Raw genomic sequence first — 18,882 nt, forward strand, 5'->3', positions numbered from 1 at the left:
TGACCATGTCTGCCTGATGCCACGTCCCCACCATGACGGTCATGGACTCACCCTCTGAAGCTGTCAAAGCCATCAATTCAATGCTTTGCTTTATGAGCTGCCTTGGTCATGGTGTCTCTTCACAACCATAGGAAAGTAATAAAAGCAACTCTTTATTAGCTAAGGCAAGTTATGACTTTGAGTGAAACTGTCATTGTGAGTCTCATCCATGGACAGTGGCCACAGTTACTGACACGATTCTTCTCCTGTGGGAAGGGTCTGTTTGGCAGGCATCTGTGTGCCTCATGGTTGCCATGCAAGCTTAGGCAGATCGGTGTTCAACACCTTTGAAGCCAGGACTCCACTATTTGGCAGAAGAGTAAATCACATGGTGCATAGTGGGTCCTGTTACACAGTGGGATTTCAGAAGCTCCATTTCACAAGAGGGTCAATTCTTAAAAAATATTTATTTTGATTTTATGTGTCTGTATGTAAGTATTGCAAGGTCATTTGGGTGTCCTCAAAGGCTAGAAGAGGGCACCCATTAGATTCTCCGGAGCTACAGCTGCAGGCAGTTGTGAGAGTCCCAAAGTGGGTTCCTAATTAATTAATTAATACATGCTCTTAATTACTGAGCCATCCCTTGATCCCCAGAAGCCATCTTTGGAAAGGATGAGTGTCCATGAATCTACTCCAAGTGTGGGATAAAGGCAATTAGTCATCCAAAGCAGTACACAAACACAATCTGCAACCTCTCCAACCCCAACTGTCTTAGACCTGAGGTTAGAAGGCAACAGCATCTGCAAGACCAAAGCAAATCCTAACTGAACTTTTGACAGTGGGCAGGCCGAGTACACAGCAATAATCAAGAATCCTAGGACCCATTCGTGTCCCCACGGCCATTATGTTACATGACCAAAAATGACTGGGTGAAGACCATCGGCTGCTTTACAAATGGTCTCCCACCAAGAGGAGGGACAACACAGATGGAGGGAAAGTCTGGGTCCCTAGGTAGTTGGTTCCCCAGGAAGCTGGGTCCCTAGGTAGTTGGGTCCCCAGGTAGTTGGATCCCCAGGTAGCTGGGTCACCAGGTAGTTGAGTCTCTAGGTAGTTGGGTCCCTAGGTAGTTGGGTTTTTAAATAGCTGGGTCCCTAGGTAGTTGGGTTTTTAAGTAGTTGGGTCCCTAGGTAGTTGGGTCCCCAGGTAGTTGGGTCCCCAGGTAGCTGGGTCCCCAGGTATTTTACACAGTTGCCTCTGTGTTTTAGAAACAACAGCTGACGTTCCCTCTCCCATCATTCATTGCGACACCTAAGTAAAGATAAGTAAACAAGCAACTATTGGTGTGTGTGAGCATTCATAGATGTTCCATGCTGGTCAGTAGCACAGGGAAAGATGAACTTCTGTAGCCCTAAGTAGAGAATTCACCAGGGCCTTCACTACAACCACAGGAGCCCCAGGCCACTCTCACCAGCAGAATTAGGAGCAGGTGCACGCTGGCTTCTGGCATTCCTTCTGCCCCAAGCGGACCAGGGCATCATGCCGCTTAAAGAGTTTATTCTTAGACATTTGTAACTCCTGAAAACCCATCAAGGGGATCTTTGTCAACTCTAATACAGACAATAGTGTGGTGCAGTGTCTGATGCCTGTAAGCTCAGCACTCGTGAGGTGGAGATAGGAGTATCAGGAGTTCTGAGCTCTATGAGACCCTGTGTCCATAAAAATCTGAATATAAAGTATAGGCATAAATACTTTCCTCGTTACCCAAATACACCTTCTAGGTTGTGCCCAACCAGAAAATCACCTCAGAGACACGGCCTTGTAGAACCTGGGTACTGTGCACTGTGGTCTATACAGAGGTTGGAACGTCTGCCCCCGCATTTCAGTCACGGCCCCTCTGTCCTGAGCTGCTCCTAACAGGAATCCCGCAGTTGGGACCCTCTATCCTTCCCCCATATCCTCCTCTTTAGAAATTGTCAAATGTGAAAAGTCTTGGGTGCCTGCTGACTTGCTAGGTCAGAAGCTAAAGACAACCCCAGGCTTTGCTTTGCTTTAGCAACCCCTGGCCTAGTTCATTCTAGACGCTGTAGTGTAAGAACCACTGCTTTAAGAAAAATAAAGAGCCAAAGTCTTTCCTCATTTACTTCAATACGATGAACAGGAAGTTTTTAAATGGTTAGACCCTGGAATACTGAGGTTTTTCTACAGTCAGGAAAAATAAATAGGAAAATATATAGTTCATTTTCACACAACTAACCTAGGTGAAAACAGGACAATGAGGCCAAACCTGGTCACTAGGTAAGAAGACAGCGGCTGTAACCTCACTATGCTGAATAGTCACTGTCTGAAGGCAGGCACCTGGTGACGTCACTTTTAAAACAAAAGCTGGCATCTAATCATGCTATAATGTAATTCTAGCTTGGGAATGTTTCTGTGTGTGTGATGCAACTTGACGTTGGCTGCTGGAATCAGGACCCAGTCCATGGGACGGAAAGATTGTTTTAAATTTCATTTCTAATGTATTTTCCATCATTCTTTTGCTACATATATGTAAATTTCTGAAAATATACTATTTTGCTATGTACAATGAAAGGGCATTGGATGTATGTATAAATAATTTTGTTTTAAAATTTACTTACAAATATATTCTCTATTAAGAGAAACATGAAGTCTGGATATAAACAGGTTTTTACCTGGAAGAAATAAAGGTCCAGTGTGCGCATGCACACACACACACACACAAGCAATGAGCTGCATGATTCAATACACTCCATCCAATAATCTCATATCAGTTTATAAAGCCCGAAGAACACAGCTAAGTGAAGGGGAATTGAAGGTGCATGATGGATGCCTCCCTCGTAGCATTTAAACCTCTTCCACTTGATTAAAAATTCCTAGTTCCTCTTCAGTGGATTGTTCAGAGTTTTTGAGCAGCCTCTGCCCTGATTAAAACAAATTAGCATCAAAGATCCCCTGTTGAATGAGAAATCATTAATTGAGAAGCATGCAATGCTCCTTAATTACCTTAGAACAGCGAGAGAACAAACAGTCTGCAGGTCCAGAGGGGCCGCCTGCCCTGCACCGCGGGCTCGTTTCGCGGAGTTGCTGGGATAAAACTCAGCCTGCGAGCACTACTGGGTACCATCAGGGCATGCTTCAGTAAACACTGGAGATTGTTTATCCAAGGGAAGCGTCTACCTAGTAACAGCTAGCAGACAGAGAGGAGAATGTTTGCTTTCTTACTTGGGTGGAGGCTTTTAAAAGTGTTTTACGAATGTCCGTATTGATGGAGAAATCACAAAGCTGCTGTTTCAGACACAAATGCCAATTCTCTGTGGAAAATACTTCATTTGTGGAACTCCCAGTGAGAGTCCAGGCTTCAGCACAGGTGAGAAACTTCAGTTTTAATTGGACAGAAAGTGCTTAACTTCAAACAAGCCAGCTTCAGATGGAAATGGTTTTTGTTGTTCTTCTTTTTATATTTTTGATAGGGTCACACTCTGCAGATTCTTTTAGTTTTATCTATCTATCTATCTATCTATCTATCTATCTATCTATCTATCTATCGACAGGGTCTCACTAAGTAACCCAGTTTAACCAGAAACTCCCTATGTAGCCCAGGCTGGCCTAGAACTTGTGCTGATCCTCTCTAAGATTTCCAAGTGAGGGGGTTATAAGCGCCCACCAGATGGAAATGTAGACTGTGATACAGCATCTTGGGTATTCAATCCATCATATACAACACAGTCCTCACAGCAGGTCAGTGAGGCAGAGGGCAGCTTACCTCTCCTGAGCCTCAGCAGCTAGAACACACTGAATACTGACCGCCATGAGGCCATCGCGGGAAAGCCCTGTTAAAATGTAGTGATTGTGTGGAGAGTTAGCCAATGCTGCAGGTTCCAAAGGCCCTGTAAACACATTGTGCACTGCTCCTGGGAGGAAGAAACAGCACAGTGGTGGGGTTGGGGGAATGATAAAGGACCCTGTAGCTCGCTGTGCAGTGTGTGGACTACTTTAACTCAAACAACGCACAAAATATCAAATGAAGCTAGCGTCCCGATCTGTACTAATGTGATTAAGGCCAACATGAAGTTTTCATTTAATTTCAGTGGAAGCAAGTAGTGTGTTTTATCAGTTGAATTAAACTTTATATCAATAGACAGAACATTTCAAACTTTTCAGACATTATTAATCACTACTCTCCATCACGATGAGCTTGGCGTTGCTGCAATCTTTCTGAATAGTCGCTTAGAGTCTATATCAGAACGATTTTCAAGACTCCATCAAGAATAATTTGCAACAGAAGGAAATGCTACTGTGAATTGTATGAACGCTATGCTGGGGCTATATAATCATGGCTGCAACGTTTTGCACCACTAGAAAAAAGGTTTTTCCTTCCAAGTGGTTCCAATGAAGGCATAATATTAGCTCTAGGCATCCTTCAGGATAAATAACCCTTGATTCACAAGCTAAAACCAAAGTGATTCTTACCCAAGAGCCATTAATGCCGACACATAACCATACTCTGGACATTGCTTAGAAAAGGGAAGTCAAGCTGTGAGTCGGTCATCTGTCTAACAGCACAGAGCAGAGAGCCTTGCATGTCATGGACAGACTCCTGTGGTCTCGTCCTGTACGAGTCTCATGCCATTAGTCCTACAGGCTGCTCCTTTGCCAGCTCATGCGACAGTCGCTCTTTTCTTGTGCATGGGAAGGCCAAGTTGGAGCTGTCATTTGAGAAATCAGCAAGGATTAGACCCTGGAGTTTCAGGGGTCCCTCTTCCACAGAGGCCATCTGCAAGTGGATGTTGGGGTGGGGGTGGGGGTCTGCTCTCCTCCAGCTAGAGTGCTTCAACTGAGTCTGCAGTTCTGACTCTCGAATCTTGACAAGCCACACATTCTGTTTGCCATTTTCTATTTGCGTTGCGAAGTAATTCATTTCAGGTTGAAATCCAATTGTTTTAAGCAGAGCTAGTGTTTTTTATTGGTGTCCTTCCAGCCGGCCTTCTCTCTTAAGTACCATCGTATTTCAAGCCAGCCAGCATCCTCAGGAGAGAACAAAGCTGCTCATGCCCACTTTGTGCTATTTATGTGTTCTCAGAGCATTGATAGCAGTGCCAGCAGGGCTGCTCTGCAGCTGGAGGAGAGGACGAAGTAGGCTGCCTAGTGGACGAAGGGCCGCCAGACCTGCGCTGATGGGAAACACAAGTCAACTGCCACTTACAGCGAAGGAAGGAGGTGTTTACTTGTAAACTATGTAATAGACATTTCAAGATCCTGAAAAGCACAGGTCGGAATCACCAGGAATGCATTCCAATGGTTTCAACTGCAGGTAATTATTTGGGAGCTTTGGCGTCTCTTTGAACTTCAGTGTTACCCCCTTCCACACATACAATGTTAAAAGGAAACATATCAGTGCAATTTTGGACTCTTCCATAGTAACAGAAGTAACGATAGTCTCCTCTGATGTCATCAATGACAGAAACAATGAAGTCACAGAGTCAGGTGAAGTAGGTCAGCATATTTTCTTTCTTTCTTTTTATAATTGGTATATATTTGCTGAAAGGACATTTTTATCCAAACCATATTCCCTAACATGTCCCCATGCTGCCTTCTTAGGTAAGCACTTTTGGGGGTGGCCATGTCAGTTGACTTCAGGGTGTCAGCCCACTAGGAGAATTTTCTGGTGGGTGAATCTTGGATAGTCAAGGCCTCCAGAGCACAGACACCGAATGTGTTTTGCTCCTGCTGTGCCTTTACATGTTTGCTGCTGCTTTCTTTCTCTGGTGTGTGGCATGCTGTGTCACAGTGGGTGTGGGGAGATCCCCACTGCCTGTAATGTAGTGTTTATCTCATGGAGACTCCCCGTTCTACTGGGCATTTTTACTTGTGGACTATTATAAAGATGATTTCTTCCTAAGCTGTACTATCTGATTGATAATAAGGTGTTAGTTTTAAATAGAGTTTTCATGACTAAAAATAAAACAAGGAAGTGTCACACAGCTGGAACACGTGAGTTTCTATTGAGGAGTTGTATAGGCTGGTTTAGGTTAATGATTAAGAAAAACAATCGAGTCCCAGTAGCCCAGCTAGTTTAAATTCTTTTAATCTTAATGTTGGGAGATGCGTTCACAGGTTTCAGAGTGAATCCTAGCAGAAACAAAGCTTTGAAAATAACTTAAAGTTAGACCAAGATTTGTCAAATAGCTTTGTGGTAAAACCCCAAGATGATAATCTAAACTTTTAGAAAGGCACATTGTTGAGTGAGGAACTTGCTAAAGTCAGGGAACAAGGACAAAGCAGTCTAGTTATCGTTAGCTGATATGCCTCTCTTGCTAGGACTGGTTGATGGCCAAAGGTGATGATCAATTCCTCACACCCATTTCTGCCCTCAATCTCCTGATACAAGAAACTATTGATGAGTGTATGCCCTAAAGATTTAAAATAGAGCTGACTGATTTATATATATAAAAGTTTAGATTTGTGATTTGTTTAAGATTTCTTATAAGATTATCTTTTAGGATAAGTAATAAAGTGATTGATCCTTCCTTTGTAACAGCCAAATGCAGCCTACAGTAACAAAATCCCTTGTTTGCATACTCTGTTAATCTGTAACACGTTGCTCGGGTATGAATGTATGTGGGTTCCTGGGTTAGTTTATTTTTCACCTGTACTATGTAAAATGTTTAATCATGTAAGGAATATGGAAAACATGCTGTATTTTTTACTTGTATTAATTGTAATCATTCACTTTAGAAACAATGTAAGGACATTGTAATTTCTATAATGCCTGAAAGATTTTCTTGGAGTATATAAGCTGTAGAGAAAAAATAAGGAGGGAAAGAATGAGAGAATAAGAAGGAATAAAGATAGAATTAGAAGGAAAATATCAAAAATGAGAGAAGGGCCGGGCAGTGGTGGTGCACACCTTTAATCCCAGCACTTGGGAGGCAGAGGCAGGCAAATCTCTGTGAGTTTGAGGCCAGCCTGGTCTGTAGAGTGAGTTCTGTCCAGGACAGGCTCCACAGAGCCTGTCTTGATAAACAAAACAAAAACAACAAAACAAAAAAGAACAAGAGAAGTGAACCACCAGGAAAATAAAGAACAGAGAATACAGAAGAATAAGGAAGGAAACCACCAAGAGCTTGTGACTGTCTTTTCCCTTTATACCTCAGATAATGAGTCTTGGTACCCTGGCTCCATGGATTCCCTTTGAGCCCTGTGCTGCTGGAGGCTGGCCCCGAGGCAGTGATCTGCTTTTATTACAGTTCTTTTAGAAAGAGTTTCAACAACTGACCTAAGGCATTAAAAAATGGGGGATTTGATTGCGTCCAAATTATTAGGTAATTTAACATGTCACCAGAAAGTGCCTGACCTAAGATGCCTTTGGGCGCTGGGGACTACAGAAAGCCAGGACATCAATTGTCACAAGAATCTATTTTCACTAATATTATTTTGGGTTTCCTAGGGCAGCGTCTCCGCCACGTCAGAGCAGCCTGTGCTTAAATAATAGTCTCACCTGAGCAAAAACTCTTCAACCAAAAGCAAGTGTGGTCAGACCCAATGGTGAGCAGAGGATACTCAGTTAGAACTGAGCATATGAATGAGGAGAATTATGTCCCTCTTCAATGAAAGATCTAAACTTGGGAAATCAGGAGGTGACGATGAAGAAGGGGCAGAGGACTTAGTATGTAGGCAAGTATTTAAAATGATACCATAGCTTCATGTTTAGAAAACAAAGCAGCCAAGGGTGTATATTCAAAAGGCCTTGGCTGGGGCTGAAGAGAGCTTGGGTTCACAGGAGCTACTCACAGACCTTGGTAGATCTCCTTACAATCACCTCTGAGCAGAACAAATCCCCACGCCGCCATAAATCCAGTTAAAAAGCCTGAGTGAGCATGCCTGGGCATGGGGTGGGGGCGGTGATAACAGAGGGGGAGGGAGTGGAGAGGCACAGGTGAGGCAGGAGTGAGTGGGGGTGGGGCCCCAAGAAAAGGTGCTTCCTGTTGACCAGGCTGCTTTTCACCTAGGCCTCTCCCAAGCTCCTTGGAGAGGTCTGTTAGGCTAAACACATTTCTTTGGACTAGGCAGCCATCTTGGTCTCTCGCGACACCTCCTCTGGGCGGATCTTTGGAAAACATGATAGACAGCAAACTTGCGGGGAGGGAAGAGGAAGCAATATTCTCTCCCGTGAGCAGAGGCAGAGGCAAGCTCCCAGAGATTGGTCAGAATCTTGGCTGAAGAGGGTACTTCTCAGGTGTTTGATCTTTGCGTGTGTGTACATTGCGTGTTTGCATTCTTGCACACACGTGTCTGTCTGTGCAGGTACCTGTGCATATTCATGTGTATGCAGGTACAGGCATTTTCCCCATCCAACACTCTCCTCTTTTTGAGACAGATTCACTCATTAGTAGCAATTAAACTAGACTGACTGGCTGTAGTGATATTTTGTTTGTGTTTTAACAAACAAAGCTTGCCTGAAGATCAGAGTGCATAGCTAAGCCACTAGAGGCCAGGGAGTGGTGAGTGGTGGCACACACCTAAAATCCCAGGCCTAGGGAGGTGGAGACCGGAGTAATATGGCCGGGTGGAGAGTGGACTATAAAGGGGGGAGACAGGACTTCAGTTGCAGTCTGAGGATCACCCCTGCAGTCAGAGAAGGAGGCCTGAGGAGACAGTCTGAGGATAGGATTGCCCCTTCGGTCTTAGCATTAGTAGAGACAAAAAGGTCTCTCTAGTGGCTGGCTGCTCTTTACTCTGATCTCTCAGGCAAGCTTTATTTGTTAAAACACAATCAAAATATCACTACAACTAGCCAGCACATTGCAAAGCCCCTAGGGATCTGCCTATTTCTGAGACCCAGCTACTAGGGTTATAAGTTTGTGTCCCTTGCCCAAATTTGTGCACATGAATCTAGGTGCCCAGAGGTCAAAAGAGGGCATTGGAACCCCCGAAGCTGGAGTTACAGGCTTCTGTGAACTGTCCGATGCATTGGGAACTAAACACAGTTCTGCAGGTTCAGTAACGCGCTCCTAAGCCATTTGAGCTGCCGTGCTTGTCCGGACACCCAACTTCCTACGGGGCATTGGGGTTAGAGCTCAGGTCCTCAGGCTCGCATGACAAGTACTTTCTTAACTGAGCCTTATCTTCAGCCCCGTGGGTCTCCAATCCCTCCCTGCAGTTAGAGGAAAGTGGGACTTCTGCTTCTCGCAGAGACAGGGCTTTGAAGTTTGCTAGAGCCTGTGAGAGTTTAGCTGAGCCTGTTCCGGGTGCTGAGGGGACAGGGGTGGTAGCAGAGGACAAGAGAGGAGGGAGCTGGGAGGAAGAAGGTCTCCAGTTCGAATCCAGCCTTGGCAATTTAGTGAGCCCCAGAGAGCTAAGGTCACAGCTCAGTGGGAAAACAATTGCCTTGGCATGAGCAAAGCCCCAGTCCTGGGAAATGCTGACACAAAACACATGCAAGGGCTCAGCCCCTCACTAAGGGCTGGCACCCTGAGGCTCCGTCTCCTATAGTCCAGCCTTCCCCTTCCTTCCTAAGAGCAAGCCAGCTCAGCACAGGATTCTGAGAGCTGTGGAGGAAAGGTCAGTGAGAATCCGCAGAGGGAAGGAGGGGATGATGCCTTCTGAATGGGAAGTTCACTACACAAACTTCATGGCCTTTTTCCATGGGGAGGGCTTTCCCAGAGTCTGAGGAGTGTGTGCTCTTCCCTGGATGATCTCAGAAAGGTCAACGTGACAAAAATAATAACAGCCACCGCAGTAGCAGATGAGCAAAGTGGTCATGACTTGGAATCTCAACACACGGGGCAGGAGAATTACAGGCTTGAAGCTAGCCTGTGTAAATAGCAAGAATCTTGAAAAACAAACAAAATAACTCCCACCCTCCCACACATAAAACCCTCTATTTGGTGATGGTGTATGGAGAAACCAATGCTTTTATTTTAACAAAATCCCAATTAGTAGCAGATGGTATTCTAAAATACAAGCTTCTAAAGGCAGATTTAAGTTTTTACACAGTCGGTGTAACACAGGCTTGCATACCTGCATGCAGACAAACATGTAGTTACCATCATAATTCTTAATTTAAGAATTCGGGTAAAACTAAGATGTGAACTGTGTACTGCTGGAAACCACTTCTGAGCATCCAGGGGCCTAAATTCCTTGGGAAATTATGCAAAGCATTAGGCATTGGAGGGGTGGATTACTTAAAAAGACCTCCTGGAACTGCAGAGGCCGGCACCTCAGGCCCAGGGCAATGTGCTCACCCATCCGTTGTCCTTGAGTCTGAAGAAGGGAATCTGCCCTAGCATGAGATTCTATGATCAGTTAAGCCCTGAGCTCACTCTTGGGAACCAGCAAGTGGGTTTTGTAAGTAAAAGTGGAGCCGGGTGGACTCTGGAATGTTCTCAATTTCAGAAGAATTTAAAACACAAAACTTGCTTTGGTAGTTCTATGAACACTGAAAAAAAACAACGACAAAAATACTCAAACCAAGCCAACAACCCTCAGATGACACAGGGACATTGGTCTCTCCTTGCCTTGGTGGGCGAGCATGGCACGGAGGCTCTGCTTAATGCCATCAGGGCTCGTCGGGAAAAACACTCCACTGTGCCTCAGATTTACAGCCAGAGTTCTGTGCTCCACACGCCAGACAGGCTTAGGAATCTCCCGATTCCAGAGGCACACCATGTGTTTCTGAACAAACATACTTGACTTGAAAGATGCATAAAGATTAAAGACGAATCCATGAAGATGCCAAGTGTTCCTAAAGAGCTGGGCTGGCCGCCCCATGCTTACCACAGCTCTGCTGCCTCTGGGCCCACAGGGCTTCTGCTCATCTCCAGGAATGTCAACAGCGCTCCCCCATTTTTTTGTTCTGTTTTCTCGAGACAGGGTTTCTCTGTAGCTTTGGAGCCTGTCCTGGAACTAGCTCTGTAGACCAGGCTAGCCTCGAACTCACAGAGAACCGCCTGCCTCTGCCTCCTGAGTGCTGGGATTAAAGACGTGTGCCACCACCACCAGGCTAACAGCGCTCCCTTTATAGGTGGAGGGGCTCAGCCTTCAAAAGCTGCCTCAGTCCCACACAGCTCATGGCGGATGCTCTCTAAATGATCCCACGGCAGGGGTAAGGGCCACCACACAGGCACTTCTGTCTCAGGAACACCCAAAGAAAATGTGATGTCAGGAAGTACAGCAAGAACTGATTGGATAGATGTCCTAATTAATGTTTTCCTATCGAATAGAATGGGACAGGGCTTGGAGATGATGGGTCAGTGGGTCAAGTGTTTGCCCTGCAACCTTGAGGACCTGTGTTCAATCCTCCAGAGCCCACAGTCCACTGGGGAGACAGGTAAGAGGATCCCTGGGGCTCACCGGCCTGTCGGTCTAGAAAAATCAGCAACCTCCAGGCTCACTTTCTGAGCTAACCAATCTTAGCTCAAAAATCAAATTGGATCACTCAAGTAAGGTGATAAAATGAAGAATGACTGAGGAAGATCCCTGCCGCACACATTCACACACACACACACACACACATACACACAAACACCCCACAGTACAGATCACAGAGCTTTTCCCTCCTTCAAAGCAATTACGAGAATCTTAACTCTCTTTAAAATTTACCAAACCAACTCATCAACACATGCATACTGTGTTTTCACCAGGATTTTTCTAGAGTTACCCAGATAGTGTTCCCAAGTTCAATGTATAAACTTCATTCAAGTGTACTGAAAACACTCACACTTAGCAGAGACATCCCTTACACGATGAGGGTTCCTCAAGCCATTCTAGGCTGAGGTGCTGAGAGCCGTCTGAACTCTTGTCTTCTCAGACAGAATCTGCACAAAGCGAAGCGTTTGCATGTAATGCGCTCTGGAGTTGTGGTGGGGCGAGCAGACTACAGAGAACAGTGATGCCTTTGGTTCACTTCACCGCGGGGTGAAGAATTTTATTTCCAGCAAAAGGTTTATACGCTGAGGATACATTGCATAATTTGGCCACAGAGTTAACGGTAGGGTGTGACATTGCATTAAATTCCCGAAGTCTCTAAAATTCAAATTTGCAAGTTTTAAGAACCGTGTGGGGTTGGTGGTGGGTGAGGCTGGACAGCTCCTCCACACTGGAGCTGACCGCTGGAAGCTGCAAGGGGCGCACAGGTCTGGTGCGCTTCACTTTCCCTGTCCCGGCTTTCTCTAGTGACAGCTGCTGCGGATTAAATAGAATGAGCAACTGCTTCATTTCCAAATGACTAGATCTTTGTAATGACCCAGCTTGGCCAATTTATTATTTCATGGGAAAAAATGAACATGTAAAGTGTCCAACAGAAGTTGATAAAATTATTTGATTGCTTTTAGGAGACATTTACAAATTCAGCTCAACTGGTTTTCTGGGAGAAAATGCTCTGGGAAGTACCAATGACCAACCCTCCCTCTCCCACCCAAACCCCACAGGCTGTAGAGAAAATTACTAAAACTATTCTACAAATTCATTTGATTTGGGGTGCATGGAAAATAGAGTAAAATTATCATGCCAACGTAAAGAATATATTCTATATTCCAAAGGCTAATTATCAAAATAAGACAACCATGGTTAGATTCCACCTAACTATGTTTTATAAGATGCAGCTACATATTCTGTGGTCATTTATCTTACATATTACACTTGATTCTCATCAAATTAAGCTATGTATACATGGAATTTGAAATAAATATTTGATATTGCAATAGGGTCATATTCTGCTACTGTACAACCATGGCATGCAAGTAACTAGGCATTAATTGTAAAGTTTCATTGCCTCCCAATATTCCAAAGAACATGAAAAGTGTGTCTACAGTACTTAACGTGGATAGACACAACGACTCCCATGTTAAACAAAAGTACAGCGTGTGCAACAGCTTTGGGATCTTGTTCGCATCTCTCCTGTGGTCACCCTGAAGTCAACCACGACCACTCCAGACTGAACATCAGTGAACTCCAGTCTGTATTAGCACACAAATGGCAGTTCCAGGCAAGAGCTGGCCTTTGTGTTCTTCTTTCTATTGTTACTCAGGGCTTTGTGTCATTAGGGACGTTTTGGACGTGGCCAGAAATGAATTTGTTTCTGTGCTCTGGACACCTCACAGCCCGGTGTGACTGTACTGGGGATGGGGAACTTGCTGATGCTCGCCGGACAGACTCTGGTCTGCTTGCATTCTACAGGAAGGAGTTGGTAGCAGGGAACACGGAAGGCATCACCTTTGAGGTCCATTTTGTAATACTTGTAAAAGGTAAATAAAATCTAGCGAGTAGAAGAAGGCTGGGAGAAAGCGACACATTCTAGTGAGGACTCAGAGGAACACGCTGGCCTGGCACCGCGCCATGATGCCCAGGCAACCGAAGCATCACCACTGGGACCAGAATCTCCGTTATCCAATGGTTGTTCTGGCTGCTGAACTGGAGGCTCTCTGTGGAAGGAGGGGACACTGATCGCCAGTCTTCTCCGTGCTCTGTCCCCCACGCTCGAAATTCTAACAACTTCCTGTGACACACGCATGCAGACCAACTCTCTGGTCCGATTGCTGCAGTCTCAAGTTGACTCTGGATACTACGTGGTCATGTGGAGAATTTAAACACATGACCTACAGCTTATTAAATAAAAGCCTTGCTTTCATATTCATGAGAGACAACAGCAATTTCAGCTGCCATGTTCTCTTCCTTTCCTACTCATATGCAAATGACCTACGTTTGCTAATGAGGCAAAAACTGTACCATTCAAGCATTAAAAAATGTCTTTCTTTAAAGTCTCGGGATATAAACAGTTGGTTTATATGAATTACATATTTCCATCTGCATTAAGAAACAATATACATCTCTTTCCATAGTAAGTTATGTTAGCTCTAAGCCTACGAGAGCCATAAAAACTGACTATCACTTGTGACCATCAATACTGCTACTTTTAAAAAACTCACTGGCATTCTTTGGCCACTTGGGACATTGCCCACTTAGAGGGAACTGTACGTGGGCCCTGGATCATAGGACATTAACATCTGTAAAACCCAAGGCCACAGAACAGCTCTAACGGAAGCCATTTGTGAAGTAAACCAGCACACAGCACAGAAGGGATCTCCAATCAGACACAAGTTCCTTGCCGTGTGGAGAGGTGTTTCCGGTTGCGGACTCCAGAGGTCTTGTCTTTATTATCAGAAGGCTTCTGCTGTGAGATGTCTATCAGGGCACTGGCGATAGCAAGGCCTGGAAAGGAAGGAGAAAGGCATTTAGACGTCCACACAGATATCTGGTGTAACTGGAGGGTTCTCATGCTGTCTGGTCCTGCAGCCACTTTTAAAAAATCACTCAGAGGCTTAGTATTATTTACATATGTTTTAGCTTATTATTAACTAGCTTTTACAACTTAGTTTATATTTTATCATGAGGCTCGTGGCTTGTTAACTCACATAGCTTCTCTGGCAGCTGCTGGTGTCTCCCTGACTCTGTCTTCTTTTTTCCTGTATCTGATTGGATTTTCCACCTAGCTATATTCTGCCTTGCCATAGGCCAAAGCAGCTTCTTTATTAGCCAATGGTAATGAGGCATATTCACAGCATACAGAAAGACTTCTCACATCAGTCTGGAATGGTCAGGGTGACTTTGGATAAAGTTAACACACTCAGCCATGAAGTCCTCAGGAGCTTCCTGATTATCTAGCGTTGAACAACACACACAAGAAGAACAAGAAGCTAACTGACAACACTGAGCAACTGAGTCAGGGCTTGAGGGAACACTGCAGTCAGCCATGGATACCACTGCTCACCTCGCCTCCGGGTTTGAACATTTTATGGATGGACTGGGAATCTCCAAGGTTACCATTTGGTTTTTGCTTCTATAAACAAGCTCATTAGATGTGTCTTTTAAAGGAGGCTTGGAGCACTGTTAATTTTCTGGAAAAGCTGAAGATTGACACACGATTATCACTTGAGGGTGGTGGCATGGCTATTTTCCTTCTATAGAGTCCTAGAATTCTTGAATACAACAAAAAAATTGCCTAAAATTCCCATCCTTTACTTTAAGGCCAGAACACATGTCCTAGCTTTAGACTTGACTGAAGGGCCCCGAGGTCTTGGTGCGTTGACTTTGAAGTGAGTTGACCCTGTCCTTCATCCTCACGGGCGCCTTCAACGCTGCTTCTCAAGGAAGATCTTTACTTTGGGTTTTATCCCACACGAGATGTTACTGAATCATGCCATTCTCATGGGTCAGTTTAGTCTACATAAGCTTCAAGTAGGTAGGATTTTGCAAGAACAGAACTCAGCTTTCTAAGCAGAAAGAAATGACAAGAAAGGACCATGGGATCAAGGAAGACCTGTGGAAGAAAGGTCACCTGACCTTAGAGGGGAGGCCACCGGGTTCCCTCAAAATAGATTTCAGTAATCTTCCACCCACCCGAGTGAAGCTGAACCGGGGCGGAAGCTTAAGTCCCCACTTAAGACAGTGAACAGTGGAGAGAGGTGAGCAGGCTTTCCTGCACAGGGAGGAAGGGTGGAAGAGGGAGGAGGTGAACTCATGACTAGACAGGATCTGTTTGGAAGGGTACACACTCACGGACATCTGGAGGCAGTATAGGTGATGGTGGAGGAGCAACCATGGCCAGACAGAGAAGGAATTCCAGTCGCAACCACAAACATTTACTCTTCAGGGGCAAAGTCCCCTTCAGAATGCTAATATCACCCTGAAATCTTTTAGCGATACTACAGGCTGGAACTTGAGGAAAGCTTGTTCTTGCTCTTTGACATGCACATATGCCCTCTCGGGGTGTCAGAGATTGTGGTGTAGGGTTTACCATGATACATACTTTATTTCTTTACTTCATGGATGTGGAAGACTTATTTAAAAAAATCACAGCCTTGGTTATGCTAAAGTTCAGATGGAGCAAATCTCAAGTTTCCTTGGGCCTCCTGGCACACTTCTGTGATAATTTACAACTTCCCGCTAGTTTGCTCCTGGCACCGACTTACCCAGAGACAGGCAGATGCAGGAAGTGATATGCAACTCCTTTACTGTGGGCAGCAATGACTAACACTGATTTTGATGATTACTACGTCTGAATAGTAAATCACGCCAGCGCTCTTAAAAATACTTCTTCATTTCCATGTAGCTCCAAATGTCATTCCTCTCACAGTGGGCCTTATCCCAGGAGTGAAGTAAAAAGCTTCAGATGCCAAAACGGGACATTCTCTGCTAATTCCCCATTGTCATGGTGTCTTTGTCTGGGAGTACATGACGTCCAAAACCCAATTTAAGTACTGTCTCTCACAATACTCTCAGTTTACCCCAGGATTCTGAAGCTTGGGAATACATAGAACTGAAAATTCGCAAACCTTATTTTAGTTAATATGATAAGATAGAAAATCAGGCTTACTTTTAAGGTGGCAGCTTTTTGTGCTTTCCTATGCAAATGAACAATTAAGTCCATTTAAACTCTTATAAACAGCACAAAGCATGCTGGGAACCTGGAAATCCTCTTGGTAGTGGTATTTGAGTGCTGTCCACCCTGTAGAGTTCTAGCGGACATTCAGAGCACCTTTACCTTGTGCATAGGTTGTAGGTTAAATGACATTTCCTTTAGGGTTAAGCTTGACTCCCTTATGGAATCTCACGGCTTGTGACCCATCAGGAGTTCATAATTGAGATTATGAACAGTACAAAGGACAAAGTTATTTGTGCTTGTGCGCCTTGAACGTCAAATGTAAGGGCTTTATTTCTGACTTTGCATTTCTCCTATTTGATAGAGGGTAAAGTTTATAATCACCAGCTGAACCCAGAAGTTGCCAAGTCTTCATCCTATGGCCTTCAAAGGTGAGGAACTGAAACAGGCCAGGTCTCCCTGCAGGGCAGGGACACAGGATGTGGGGAGGCTTAATCCCTAGCTTTAGGTGGGGCATTCTTTGTTCTTCTGCCTTCTGCTTTCATTAAATGACAAAAAGAAGTCAACTTAGTAGCTTTCAAAGGAGGAATGCTATCTTCCTCCACCCCCTAACAAGCTCCTTGTGAGGGACAGACTGGACCTGTGGATCTATAGACCTTAAAGAAGCTTAGGCTGTTACCAGCTGCCTGTTCAGAACACCAGCCTATGAGCCACAAGGAGCAGCCAAGGATGCCAGTGAGCAACAAGCCGTAGGAACGCAGGCAGCTCTCCAAGTTCAGGAATGACCATCTTTCCAAACAGTTATGGCTTACTGAATAACCAGGCAGCCCCCATAAGCCACGTCTTCAGTTCCAGTGTAGGACAACCAGAGAAAGGAAACGTGCACCCTAACCTCACCTCTCCTCAGCTGATCCACAGCTCCTGTAACCCAGCACTCCCCTATCTAGACATAACAGCATTCCTCCTATCCTCTGAAAGCTCGCCCACTCCCACTCCAAGGCCTGAAGGCAAGTCTCGCGCTGAGGGATGGTGGCTAAGTCCCTCCCAACAGCAAGCTCTTGAGGTGCACAGCTTTCACCAGTTTTCATTTCCACACTGGCGGTGACAGAGCTACAGAGATGAGTAACCTCTGCTCTTTTCCGCATTTTAAAAGAGGCACACACCAACAAAGCAATGGGTTCTGAGAGGGGCCCTGCTAGGGGTTACCTGGGCTGACCCTCTGCCATGTGTCATGGGAGCCAGCACACCATGCTACCCTGCGCAGTGGTGCGTGCTGATTCCGTTAAAATCAGTCACTCCAGAGAATCATTTTTCAAAACGTCACCCCAATCATCTGTTGGAATCCACTTATTGTGTTCTCTAGGCCTCCGATACTTCCTTGTTATCAAGGCAATACAATTAGCTGTGGGAACAATTCATTATCTTAGACTGGCGGTCTAAAGGAATTTCATTTACCATGTCACGGAGGCGCCGGCACTGTGGGCTAGTAGAATGCACATCAATATACACCCATAGGTTCAATAAAAAATGCTAGGGTTCAAACATTTACTGTAAGCCTTAGCTCTTTGTACTTTTAATTCGTAAACACCAGGCACTGTGACACATTGTTTAAATTCCAAGTCTAAACCATGTAAGTAAGAAAACCCACCCCCTGTCTCCCCGTCTCCCATGACTCCCCGGCATTTCCAATGTGTTGCCCTGGGTCACCCAGGTGGGGACAAGGTCAAGGAAGTGGACGCTTTCATCAGAATTTCCCTTGACAAATGGGCTTGGTCCGGCACACGTGGTCCTGGGAGCCAACAGTCACCATGTCATTTTCTGAGGGGGGAGAACAACGACCAGGATTAGACTGGGCAGTAACCTCAAGTCCGTTTGCTTCCTGGCTTGTCTGTAAGCACGTGCAAATCTGTCTGGAACAGAAAGGAACATAAGTAGCTGATCATCTAACAGCTAACGGGCAAATACATCTTCTTCAAACAGAGACACGTCAGGCGTTTCCTTATTGTTTGTGAAACCATGGTTTTCCCCATGGAAACGGAGTGGTAACAGTAGACTCTGGCAGCCACAATGTCATCATAAAAGCAGTGATGTGTGTTTCTTTACAATCATGCAGGAACAATTAATAAGTCCAGCCATAAATGTTGCACATCAAATGAACCTGCTTTGGAAAGAGCATTCCGGCGTCATGCCCAGACGTGGTGCTTACCATTTCCAATTGAACAGAAAGCTTGAAAAAGTCATTCATTTTGAAGCGCTTTCCTCCCAGGTCTGTGTAAAAGCAAGCACCTCTATATATTTTAATTTTCCAGGAAAACAGCTTCATTAGGCGTGAAAGGTTAATTGCAGGTTTAAGTGGAGTTCAGAGAAGGGTGCGGGGTCTGCGGCGGATTGCACAGCCTGCTTTGGGAAGACGGAATGAGCGCTATAAAGCCTGTGCCCCGCGTGTGCCCCGCTGAAATGCTTTACTACCTCATTTACTATCTGTCTTCTTTTACTGCCTGTATTTG

The 18,882-nt window shown here is 45.0% G+C and overlaps 1 protein-coding gene across 2 annotated transcripts in view; it reads right to left on the bottom strand.

Annotated features, from left to right (window-relative positions):
- Positions 1 to 11,897: 11,897 nt before the first annotated feature.
- Atrnl1 (attractin like 1) overlaps positions 11,898 to 18,882 on the bottom strand; it is a 561,295-nt gene continuing 554,310 nt past the window's right edge. For both annotated transcript variants that reach the window (XM_041661191.1, XM_041661190.1), the window contains 2 exons: positions 14,103 to 14,205; positions 11,898 to 13,418 (listed from right to left, as the gene is read on the bottom strand). In XM_041661191.1, coding sequence (XP_041517125.1) covers positions 13,253 to 13,418; positions 14,103 to 14,205 — 269 coding nt within the window. In that variant the 3' untranslated portion in view covers positions 11,898 to 13,252. The remainder of the gene's footprint in view (positions 13,419 to 14,102; positions 14,206 to 18,882) is intronic.

This window comes from Microtus oregoni, unplaced genomic scaffold (genome assembly GCF_018167655.1).
Source record: "Microtus oregoni isolate MIOR12 unplaced genomic scaffold, Mior012 000012F_ref0000307, whole genome shotgun sequence".
NCBI lineage: Eukaryota > Metazoa > Chordata > Mammalia > Rodentia > Cricetidae > Microtus > Microtus oregoni.